The sequence below is a fragment of the Nerophis lumbriciformis genome, linkage group LG32 (assembly GCF_033978685.3).
Source record: "Nerophis lumbriciformis linkage group LG32, RoL_Nlum_v2.1, whole genome shotgun sequence".
Taxonomy (NCBI): domain Eukaryota; kingdom Metazoa; phylum Chordata; class Actinopteri; order Syngnathiformes; family Syngnathidae; genus Nerophis; species Nerophis lumbriciformis.
The window spans coordinates 20127739-20140213 of NC_084579.2; the positions used below are offsets into that span (position 1 = coordinate 20127739).

The 12475-nt window shown below is 39.4% G+C and overlaps 1 protein-coding gene across 1 annotated transcript in view; it reads right to left on the reverse strand.

Moving 5' to 3' along the window:
• Nucleotides 1-9316: 9316 nt before the first annotated feature.
• The window catches only part of hcn1 (hyperpolarization activated cyclic nucleotide-gated potassium channel 1), a 302198-nt gene continuing 299039 nt past the window's right edge, over nucleotides 9317-12475 (reverse strand). Inside the window, exon 8 of the mRNA XM_061927116.2 lies at nucleotides 9317-12329. Within this exon, the coding sequence (XP_061783100.1) occupies nucleotides 11308-12329 (1022 nt within the window). The 3' untranslated portion in view covers nucleotides 9317-11307. The remainder of the gene's footprint in view (nucleotides 12330-12475) is intronic.

Here is a 12475-nt window from a genome sequence, read left to right on the forward strand (position 1 = left end):
CGGGGAAGACCCAGGCCACGTTGGGAAGACTATGTCTCCCGGCTGGCCTGGGAACGCCTCAGGATCCCCCGGGAAGAGCTGGACGAAGTGGCTGGGGAGAGGAAAGTCTGGGCTTCCCTGCTTAGGCTGCTGGTCGCAAGCGGAAGAAGATGGATGTATGGATGGATGGACGTTTATGTTGATATAAATGTGTCAAAAATGTCATTATTTTAAAAGTTTTCTTTTTTTTGTGTAGTTTAAAAAATGACTTGTGGCAAATTCAACCTATATTCATTCAACACAACCAGCATGGCTTGCAAAGTTAAAAAAAACCTGTAATGATGGGACAAAGTTCTTTAAAGGGATGAGGTCTGGCATTGCTTTAATAACAGGGCGACACCAGTGTTAGAATAATGGTTTGTAAGTTATCACAAAAAACTTTGTGTTGAAATGAGTTCCAGGCAAAAGGACAGGGACTGTCTTTGAGGCCTACCAAGAGTAAAGCTCATAAAACTCCACTGTGTAAGGGGGGAGAGCCACATGAAGGGTTTTCTGTGTTCTTTCATGTATGGTAATCAACAGAAGGATGTTGTTCTGGCCCAAGGACTTCAAAGCGGAGAGATGACAGGATCTGCCCAATTTCCAGACGAACTCTTTTTGAAGTATTTTACGAACTCTTTTTGAACTATTTTATGGACCTCTTTTTGAACTATTTTATGGAACTCTTTTTGAACTGACCTTTTCTATGAATTGTTTACGACCTTTTCTGTGAACTTTTTGCGACCTTTGTCCTTTGGAAACAAAGGTGGCCATGTGGTCGGGGAGGGTCCAAAATAATAGAAGGAGACATGCAATCTTTTGGCAGAGCGTGCTGAGATACTGTACAAGGGTACAGTGTGTTCAGGCGTGTCTCCTCAATTGAGTCCAAATTGAATTCTGTCTCTGTTTAATTCTTTGCCTCTTGTCTTGTTTAATAGATGTCATCAGTGTTTGAACCTGACAACCGGGTCTTGTCCTTGAAGTAACCAATGTGCTGAAAACACAACTTCAACACCCAATGAAAAAAAAAACCCAGCTTGGACTGCAACTAGACCCCAGGGGCACACCTTCTACACAATGTGCTGACTCTTCCCCTAAGGCTGGCCTCCTGTCCGTCCAAAAGACGATGACACAGACTCATTTAAATGACAATATGTCGTTTATTTTCTATATCTTAAAGGTTTATTATTTACAAACAGAAATAAAAGCCAAAAATAAAGAAATGTTTTTGACAAACACTGTTTGTCTGCATATTGTTGTAAGAAAGTTTTACATGAATCTTTCTTTTTTTTTTTTTTTCACTTCCAAGCGAGAATGAGCGTATCGATGATCAACGAAAACGCGCCTCTCCCCTTCATCGTCATCATCATCATCATCATCATCAGTAAACATATGAAAGCAAAAGAAAAAATGTGGCTCTCGTCCTTTTGCGGGCATCGGATTCTTTTTGCATCAACCAACATGGACGACTAAAGAAACGGATATCATACATAAAATATATGTGCTGGTTTGTCGAGGGTGCTGCTAATGTGTAAGCTCACTATTCATTAATTAATGCCCGTCTGGTTTGTTAGCTGTGATCGGTCGAGAGAGGGAAAGAAACATACAAACAAACAAAAAAAAGCACGGAGTTGGGAAGCACTCCCTCCAAAGGCAAGTATCAAAAAGAAGAAGAAAGAAAACCAGCACAGAGCTGCCCTCAGTGTGCACTATAGTTCCTACTCACTATGGCAGATTCACCATTAAGCGCTCCTTGTTGCTCACTTTTTGCTAGAACTCATCCGCTTAAAACGTCCTACTCGGAAAGTGCAATTGAAAAAACACACACTCAAAAAACGAAAAAAAAAAAAAAAAAAAAAGGACTTTGCTTTGGCCAGTTCTTGTAACACGTGGACCCAAACATGAGTGTCAAGCTACGAAGTAGAAAGGGTGGCCCCGGATTTGTGCAGCAGGGAGGAGATTCATATGGCCGCGTTCGTTGCAGTTTACCTGACACGTGAAACATGACAAATTAGAGTCTTAACCTCTAAAAGCCTTAGTGGCCACATGCGTGGACAGCACCTTTTAGCTCTTATTTCCAAAATTGTGTACACTACTGAATTGGGGTCTTATGCCGACATATGGACACTTATACTGCCATCTGGTGGTGTCAGAAGAGTATAACATACAATGAAATTTGGAAAAAAAAAAGTGTAAAAATAAAAATTAGCATGTCACTACACATGAAGTACACGTTTGTGTACTTATGGACTAAGTACATCATATCAAAAGAGGATTTTTAGTTTTTATTCTAATTAGGGTCCAATAAGCCCAAAGAGAAATAAAAAAAGCATGTAAACAAACAGCTTGGGCCTTAAGAGGTTAAAATGTGTTTTGTGGCAATTGTTGGCGCTTTCCATCATTTTCAGCAGACTGCATTACAACTAGGGCTGGGCGAAATATCGATATGTGCGATATATCGCGGGTTTGTCTCTGTGCGATATAGAAAATGACTATATCGTGATATTCGAGTATGCGTTCTCCATACTTGCCAACCCTCCCGAATTTTCCGGGAAACTCCCGAAATTCAGCGCCTCTCCTGAAAACCTCCCGGGACAAATATTCTCTCGAAAATCTCACGATTTTCAGCCACGCCCCTTCCAGCTCCATGCGGACCTGAGTGAGGACAGCCTTTTTTCATGACGGGAGGACAACAGGGTGACAAGAACTAAATCATCCAGACTAGAGATACATTGTATTATTATGTTTATCTTACCTAAAAATAAATATATTTATTAATTAAAAAAACAAAAACAAAATAAATGTTTACTATATTTTGCTAAAAACATCAACATTAATTGTATTTTTATTTGTATTTTTTCTGACTCCTTATTACATCCAGCCATAGAATTATACCGGTACATTAAAATAAATATATTTGAAATAATTAATTTTCAATTATCATAATAATTCATTTAAAATGACCATATTAATTATTAAAATAATTGCTTGTTTATCAAAAAATTTTAGCATTTTATTTATTACATTTTGAAGCTCTCAGAAGCCAAGTTATGTTATATTCATGTTATATTTATGCAAGATTGAAGTATCAATGATCTAAACACAGTTTTGTTTGCACATTTTCAGGATATATATATATATATATACATATATATATATATATGTATATATATATATATATATATATATATATATATATATATATATATATATGTATGAAATACTGAAATACTTGACTTGGTGAATTCTAGCTGTCAATATACTCCTCCCCTCTTAACCACGCCCCCAACCCCCACCCCCCACCTCCCAAAATCGGAGGTCTCAAGGTTGGCAAGTATGGCGTTCTCACACAGTTGCTTTTAGCTGCGGGCATTACACTACAGGCTCTTCACAGACAGCAAGCGCAGCTTCTACATAGGTCACATACTGTCACGTCATACGTCGCATACGTATACGCCCTTGCGGAGCAGAGAGGTAGCAGCATGGCTAACGTTAGCTGTGATGCTAGCGATAAAACGAGCGAAAGAAGGTGCGAATCTAGTAACAAATGAAGCAAGAATTAATTCCCCCCAAAAACAGCAGGGGGTCCATCGTCTGGCGGTGGTTTGGCTTCAAGTGGGAATATGTCGAACATACAACCGTAATTTGTCAAGTGTGGGGCGAAAGCGTTGCTATAAAAAGTAGCATTACTGCTAATATGTAGCATCATTTGAAAAGTCACCTGCTGGAGAATGAACAGTGCTTACTCCGCACGTCAACATCTCCGTTCTAGGCAAACATTTCCAGATCAACACCGTATGAAAAAAATAGTGATTTTTTTTAGTTGTGATTTCCTTCTCTGCATGAAAGTTTTAAAGTATATATATATATATATATATATATATATATATATATATATATATATATATATATATATATATATATATATATATATATGTGTATATATACTAATGCAGTATGAAGAAGAATATTTTAATGTAGACACATAGAATCATCATACTGCTGTGATTATATGCATCAAGTGTTAATTCAAGGCAAAGGCAAAATATCGAGATATATATCGTGTATCGCGATATGGCCTTAAAATTTTGCGATATCGCCCAGCCCTAATTACAACATGATAAAAGTTCAAAGTTAAAGTACCACTGATAGTCACACACACACTAGGGGTGGTGAAATCACCCTCGGCATTTGACCCATCCCCTTGTGCCACTCCCTGGGAGGCGAGGGGAGCAGTGAGCAGCAGCGGTGGCCGCGCTCGGGAATCATTTTGGTGATTTAACCCCCCAATTCCAACCCTTGATGCTGAGTGCCAAGCAGGGAGGTAATGGGTCACATTTTTTAGAGTCTTTGGTATGACTTGTGGCCGGGGTTTGAACTCACAACCTACTGATCTCAGGGCGCACACTGAGCACCCCCCGTCCCTCTTCCTCTCACGCGAGATTCACCCAGGAACACGGCCATACCAATCCCTTCCCGACTGCACCACGTCTCATCCGGCGTGATATTAACTGCTTTTTAAGATTGCACTTTATCCCCTTCCTCGAAATAGACAACAACACAAATCCACTGTACAGAATATGAGCTCGTTGGGGAGAAAATAAACAGGTGAGACATTTGGCCACCGTCGCAAACATGCCGTCTTAAAAAAAACAAAACAACAACAACAAAGATCCCCCCCCCCCCCACAGACATAAAACAGGATGGTGTGACCGGAAGGGTGGAACATGGCTATAGTTTAGGCACAAATACTTAAGAATGTCCATGTTGATGTTCACGCACAGACGACAGACAGGATCTAACATTAATATCAACATTGTTTTTTTCTTGTTTTTTTTTCCCCAAAAAAGTATTTGCTGTGACAGTGCATGCTTTCATTGTGGTCGGACTGTATCGGTACACTTTCCACACAATCTGTTAGACAAACTGTCTTTCCCAGCCGGGCTCAAGACGCGCTCAACTGGACCCGAGCCTTCGTGTTGACGGCCTGATCCACAGAATCTTAATTGAAAATCCTTCTATTGTTCGCTGTAGTGTCTGTCAGGGTCAGTTTACGGTATCAAAGCCCAGAGGGAAGGACGATTCACACCAGACATAAAAACCTTAATGCAAAAAGCAGCACGCTGAAGCCTTTGATATTTTCTTTTTTGGTAAATCTTACAGTGCTCAATCATTCCGTATGAATTAAGTTTGACGCTTTACGTTCCGTTGCTTTTCCGCTTAAGTCCTATAGATATTGGTAGGCGAGCGAATGCTAATGTTAAAAAAAACACTAACAGTCAAAAACAAACCTTAAAGAAAAACTGAAAGTGGTCAGCTGTAGATTTGTAATGCTAAGAAAATCTAAAGTCGAAACAAACTAAGACAAAATAACAAAACGTTGACGATTGTTGACAAAAAACAACGCTAACAGTCGAAAACAAACCATGATGAAGAAAAAATTGTGGATGGCTGTATACTAAAAAAAAAATTTACCCAAGTAGAATCAAACGCAGACTCGGAATGCTAATGCTAAGAAAATGACAACAGTCGAAAACAAACCCTGAGGAAGAAAACGTGGACTGTTGTAGACTCATAATGCTAATGCTAAAAACAATGCTACCAGGCGAAAACAGATCAGGAAGAAGGAAACGTGAATAGCTGTAGATTCGTAATGCTAAAAACAAGGCTATCAATCAAAAACATCTCTGAAAAAGAAAACCTGGACTGGTTGTAGACTAAAGCTAAAACAATGCAAATGGTTGAAAACAATCCTTGGCGAAAAAGGAATCATGAATGGCTGTATACTCAAAGTGCTTATGTTAAAGAAAATACTAACCGTCGAAAACAAACCTTAAAGAAAAACTGAACGTGGACAGCTGTAGATTTGCAATGCTAATAAAATCGTCAAAGTCGAAACAAACTAAGACAAAATAACTAAACATTGACGATTGTTGATTAAAAACAATGCTAACAGTCGAAAACAAACCATGATGAAGAAAAAATTGTGGATGGCTGTATACTTCAGACTGGAAAAAAAAATTTGTAACAGTCTAAAACAAACCCCCGAAGAATCAAATGCTAAGAAAATGACAACAGTCAATAACTAAATCCTGAACTGTGGTAGACTCATAATGCAAATGCTAAAAACATTGCTAGCAGTCGAAAATAAACAATAAAGAAAAAACATGGATGGCTGTAGACTCGGAGTGCTTATGTTAAAAAAAATACTAACCGTCGAAAAACAAACCTTAAAGAAAAACTGAACGTGGACAGCTGTAGATTTGTAATGCTAAAAAAATCATAAAAGTCGAAATAACAAAATATTGACGATTGTTGACTAAAAACAATGCTAACAGTCGAAAACAAACCATGATGAAGAAAAAATTGTGGATGGCTGTATACTCAGAATGGTAAAAAAAAAAAAATGTAACAGTCTAAAACAAACCCCAGAAGAATCAAACGCAGACTCGCAATGCTAATGCTAAGAAAATGACAACAGTCAAAAACAAAATCTTGAAGAAGAAAATGTGGACTGTTGTAGACCCATAATGCTAATGCTAAAAAAAAATTCTAGCGGGCAAAAACAAATCAGGAAGAAGGAAACGTGGATAGCTGTAGACTTGTAAAGTTAAAAACAAGGCCATCAATCAAAAACATCTCTGAAAAAGAAAACGTAGACGGTTGTAGACTAAAGCTAAAACAATGCAAACAATCAAAAACAAACCTTGGCGAAGAAGGAATCATGGATGGCTGTATACTCAGAATGCTAATGCTAAAATATTTTTACAGTCGAAAACAAACCCGAAGAAAAAAAACCAGACTCGTAATGCTAATGATAAAAAAATAATGCCAACAGTCGAAAACAAACTCAGTCGAAGAAAACATGGACTGTTGTAGACTCATATTGCTAATAATAAGAACAATGCTAGCAGTCGAAAATAAGCTTTGAAGAAGGAAACACGGATGGCAGTAAACTCGTAATGTTAAAAACACTAACAGTCAAAAACATCTCTGAAAAAGAAAACGTGGACGGTTGTAGACTCGGAATGCTAAAGCTAAAAACTTTTAGTCCAAAACAAACCATGAACAAAAGGAAAACATGAATCGCTGTAGACTTGGAATGCTAATGCTTTAACAATGCTAACAGCACTGACGAAGAAGAAATGGTGGATGGCTGTAAACTTATAATACTATTTGCCATGTAACAGTCAAAAACAAACCATTAGGAAGAAGACATTTTGGACGGCTGTATACACGCAATGCTAATGCTAAGAAATAAAGCTAGAAGGCAAAAACTAACCATGACGGAAAAAAGGTGGACGGCTATTTACTCAGAATGCTAATGCTAAAAATAATGCTAGCAGTCGAAAACGAACCCTAACCCGAAGAAAACGTAAACGGTGGTAGAGGTTGTAATGTTAATACTATAAACAATGCTAACAGTTGAAAAAAAACCATGAAGAAACAAAAAATATGCATGACTGTACACTAGTAATGTTAAATGGTGGTAGAGATTGTAATGTTAATGCTAAAAATAATGCTAACAGTTGAAAAAAAACCCATGAAGAAACAAAAAATATGCATGGCTGTACACTAGTAATGCTAAATGGTGGTAGAGGTTGTAATGCTAATTCTAAATTTAATGCTAAGAGTCGCGAAAACAAACCAAGAAGAAAAATTGTATGATTGTAGACTCTAACGCTAAAAATATTGCTAACAGTCGAAAACAAAAACAATGAAGAAGAAAATGTGGACGGTAGTAGACTCTGAATGTTAATGCAAAAAAACAATGCTAACAGGCAAAAACAAACCTTGAAGAAAAGAAACATATTGATTATTGACTCAGAATGCTAATGCTAAAAACAATACTAGCTGACAAACTAACAAAGCTCAAGTAGAGAAAAAAAGATGGACAGTATGCTAAAAACAATGCTAGCAGTCAAAAACAAACCCCCGTAGAAGACAAAAAACGTTGATGGCTCTTGACTCGGAATGCTAATGCTAAAAACAATACTAGCTGACAAACTAACAAAGCTCAAGTAGGGAACAAAAGATGGACAGTATGCTAAAAACAATGCTAGCAGTCAAAAACAAACCCCCGTAGAAGACGAAAAACGTTGATGGCTGTTGACTCGGAATGCTAATGCTAAAAACAATACTAGCTGACAAACTAACAAAGCTCAAGTAGGGAAAAAAAAAGATGGACAGTATGCTAAAAACAATGCTAGCAGTCAAAAACAAACCCCCGTAGAAGATGAAAAATGTTGATTATTGACTCAAAATGCTAGTGTTAAAAACAATACTAGCTGACAAACTAACAAAGCTCAAATAGGGAAAAAAAGATGGAGAGGATGCTAAAAACAATGCTAGAAGTCAAAAACAAACCTTGAAGAAAAGAAAAATATTGATTGTTGACTCAGAATGCTAATGCTAAAAACAATACTAGCTGACAAACTAACAAACCACAAATAAGAAAAAAAAAAGATGGGACAGTATGCTAAAAACAATGCTAGCAGTCAAAAACAAACCCCCTTGGAAGACGAAACATTTGGATTATTGACTCAGAATGGTAATGCTAAAAACAATACTCGCTGACAAACTAACAAAGCTCAAGTAGCAAAAATAGATGGACAGTATGCTAAAAACAATGCTAGCAGTCAAAAACAAACCCCCGTAGAAGACCAAAAACGTTGATGGCTGTTGACTCGGAATGCTAATGCTAAAAACAATACTAGCTGACAAACTAACAAAGCTCAAGTAGGGAAAAAAAAAGATGGACAGTATGCTAAAAACAATGCTAGCAGTCAAAAACAAACCTCCGTAGAAGACAAAAAACGTTGATGGCTGTTGACTCGGAATGCTAATGCTAAAAACAATACTAGCTGACAAACTAACAAAGCTCAAGTAGCAAAAAAAGATGGACAGTATGCTAAAAACAATGTTAGCAGTCAAAAACAAACCCCCGTAGAAAATGAAAAATGTTGATTATTGACTCAAAATGCTAGTGTTAAAAACAATACTAGCTGACAAACTAATAAAGCTCAAATAGGGAAAAAAAGATGGACAGGATGCTAAAAACAATGCTAGAAGTCAAAAACAAACCTTGAAGAAAAGAAAAATATTGATTGTTGACTCAGAATGCTAATGCTAAAAACAATACTAGCTGACAAACTAACAAACCACAAATAAGAAAAAAAAAAGATGGGACAGTATGCTAAAAACAATGCTAGCAGTCAAAAACAAACCCCCTTGGAAGACGAAACATTTGGATTATTGACTCAGAATGGTAATGCTAAAAACAATACTCTCTGACAAACTAACAAAGCTCAAGTAGCAAAAATAGATGGACAGTATGCTAAAAACAATGCTAGCAGTCAAAAACAAACCCCCGTAGAAGACCAAAAACGTTGATGGCTGTTGACTCGGAATGCTAATGCTAAAAACAATACTAGCTGACAAACTAACATAGCTCAAGTAGGGAAAAAAAGATGGACAGTATGCTAAAAACAATGCTAACAGTCAAACACAAACCTTGAATAAAAGAAAAATATTGATTGTTGACTCAGAATGCTAATGCTAAAAACAATACTAGCTGACAAACTAACAAACCACAAATAATAAAAAAAAAAAGATGGGACAGCATGCTAAAAACAATGCTAGCAGTCAAAAACAAACCCCCGTAGGAGACGAAATATTTTGATTATTGACTCAGAATGCTAATACTAAAAACAATACTAGCTGACAAACTAATAAAGCTCAAGTCGCAAAAAAAGATGGACAGTATGCTAAAAACAATGCTAGCAGTCAAAAACAAACCCCCGTAGAAGACCAAAAACGTTGATGGCTCTTGACTCGGAATGCTAATGCTAAAAACAATACTAGCTGACAAACTAACAAAGCTCAAGTAGGGAAAAAAGATGGACAGTATGCTAAAAACAATGCTAGCAGTCAAAAACAAACCCCCGTAGAAGACGAAAAATGTTGACGGCTGTTGACTCGGAATGCTAATGCTAAAAACAATGCTAATGTAGCTCTCGAAAACAAACCAACTGACGGGGAAAAAAGCCTAAATTGGGTAAAAAAGCGTAACGTTAACGTAAAAATCTCGTTTTTCGCAAGACAAACCAAATGTCTCGATTCAAAAGAGAATTATCCGACTGGAAATCAAACTTAATTCACAGGACGATGTTTTCTGTGTGAAAACGTACATTGAGAACATTTCATTCAGTGCCGCTGTCACTGTACCGCCATTCAGCTTTGTGCATTAAGGCTCCTTAGTCCATATTTGTAGTCGCTTGCAGGTGATAGCCAGGTTCCCGACAGACGTTAAGAAGTAAGACATTGTTATGATAGAGAATGCACCACACAGTATCTGTAAATACTAGCTCTACAAAACTATTTACAGCACACGTATAGGTAATCTTTATCTCACAGTCTATTGCATAATGGTGATAATCTTTAGTTTATAAATATTATAAATATACACAGAGTTTCTTTCTTTTGTTTGTTTCATCTTCTGAACATTACATTTCAACCATTCCAAAATGAGGAATAGAAAACAAACGTCCATTTGTCTTCCCCTCGAACGTGAAGAAAGAAAGCAGCATTTGCTAGTATTTGTTCCCTTTTTTTTTTCTTTTTTTTTTGTTTGTCTGGAGCCATAACACTGTTGAGGTTTACAACACCTTTTTGTGTTGTGTTGATTTTTCTGTTCGGAAAGTTGTGACTCCTTTCTTGTGAGTGTGTGCTTTTTTTTTTTTTTTTTTCTCTATTTTTCTTTTACAAGTGTTACTTTGCATGTATGATTCCACAGTGGCGCCTAAAGCTGCTTCTCCTCTTCTTCGGTGGTGGGAAACCAAAACAAATAAAATTAAAAAAATAAAAATAAAAAAGTCACAATCCATAATGCATTCCAGCTTTAAAAAAAAAATCATAAATATATAAATAAAAAATTCATAAGTTTTATATAATTTCATTATATTTCTCAGAAAGGAAGACTCGTGTTTATACTACAGTTTTAAATTGCCATTGCGAAATATATTAGTTGGATTTGAACGCGCAGTCACATGCGCGCACGCATTCTCCCGCTCCCATTCGCACCGTATATACACACACACAGGCCATATATGTGTATATATTATGGATATGGCATAAAAGAAAAGATTATCTGTATAATATACATTCTTAAGGAGGGAGACAATGTGTCTAAAATATCATACAAGGGCTCGTATGTACACCGTTTCAATGAGGTTATCTTTAGAAGTAGCTTGGAGCTCCTCCCTGGTTAAAAAAACGCAAAAGAAAGAATCATAAATTTGATGCAAAGCGCATTTTGTCTTGCTCAGTCTCCGTACTGCTCAGGACAGAATCTCTCCTAGAGCCAGGCGATTCCCTGGGCTGGCTCGCCGCCGCCGACGAGGCGGCCGCGGCTGCCGCCGCCGCTGCCACCGACGAGGAGCGCACGGGCGGCAGGGCCCCCGAGGACATCTGGCGGAACAAATTGACCCGCTGGGGCACTGTGGTGCGGATGCCGCTCTGGAGACTCATCCCCGGGATCGCAGCCGCCGTCGGCGGCACCATGGAGGCCAGCGAGTCGCCGGAGGCCTGGTGTGCCCGTGGCACCAGCGACGTGTCGTGCGGCAGAGACGGCTGAGAGGCCGATAAGTGTCGCACGTCTCGACTCAGGCTGCCCGACTGAAGAGCCTGCGTGCTCTTGTGGAGGTCTCCTCGCTGGGGCGAAGGGACCTGCTGCGTCCCGGCGGCGGACGCGGGCGGCTGCTGGGTCGGTAGATTCGGCTGGGCGATGGGCGCCTGGATCAGCGACAGCTGCGATGCGGTGGGGGAACCGTACTGGAAGCTCCGGCTCGCCAGCGGCGTCTGCACCGGCGGGCTGCACATGGCGGCCGTGAAGGAGCACGGCGACATGATGGCGCCCTGCGGCTGCAGCGGGTTGGCGGAGGAGGAATTGAGGTTGCCGTGGGAGACGCTGGGGACGGGGTAGATGGCCGCTGCGGCGGCGGCCGGCAGCATGCGGGCGGCGGAAGCGTTGGCAATGGCTGAAGCACTGTAGGTCAGAGGTACCGAGGATTGCTGGAACTGATTCATCCCGAAGGCGTTGGAGAAGGGCGGCTGAGCTGGCGAGTTAATGATGGAGTTTCCCGACATTGGCGTCGAGTTCATCCCGGTGACCGACTGCTTGCGGTCCACCATCATCACCATCTCCCTGTCCTGACGGATAATCTGCTTCAATATCTCGTTCTCCTGCGTGTTGAACACACCGGCGTTCAGGTCCTTCTGGAACTTCTGCAGGAGCAAGGAGTTCTTCTTCCCTGTGGGGGAGCAGTCAGAAGTGAGCACAAGGGTCCGTGACGACCTCGCCCGGTTTCACTACACCATCATCACAACCATCAAGATGCAGTTTGTAGACTTTGACCCGCCACCCAACGACACCCCGCTAATTTCAAGGTCTTCCTGG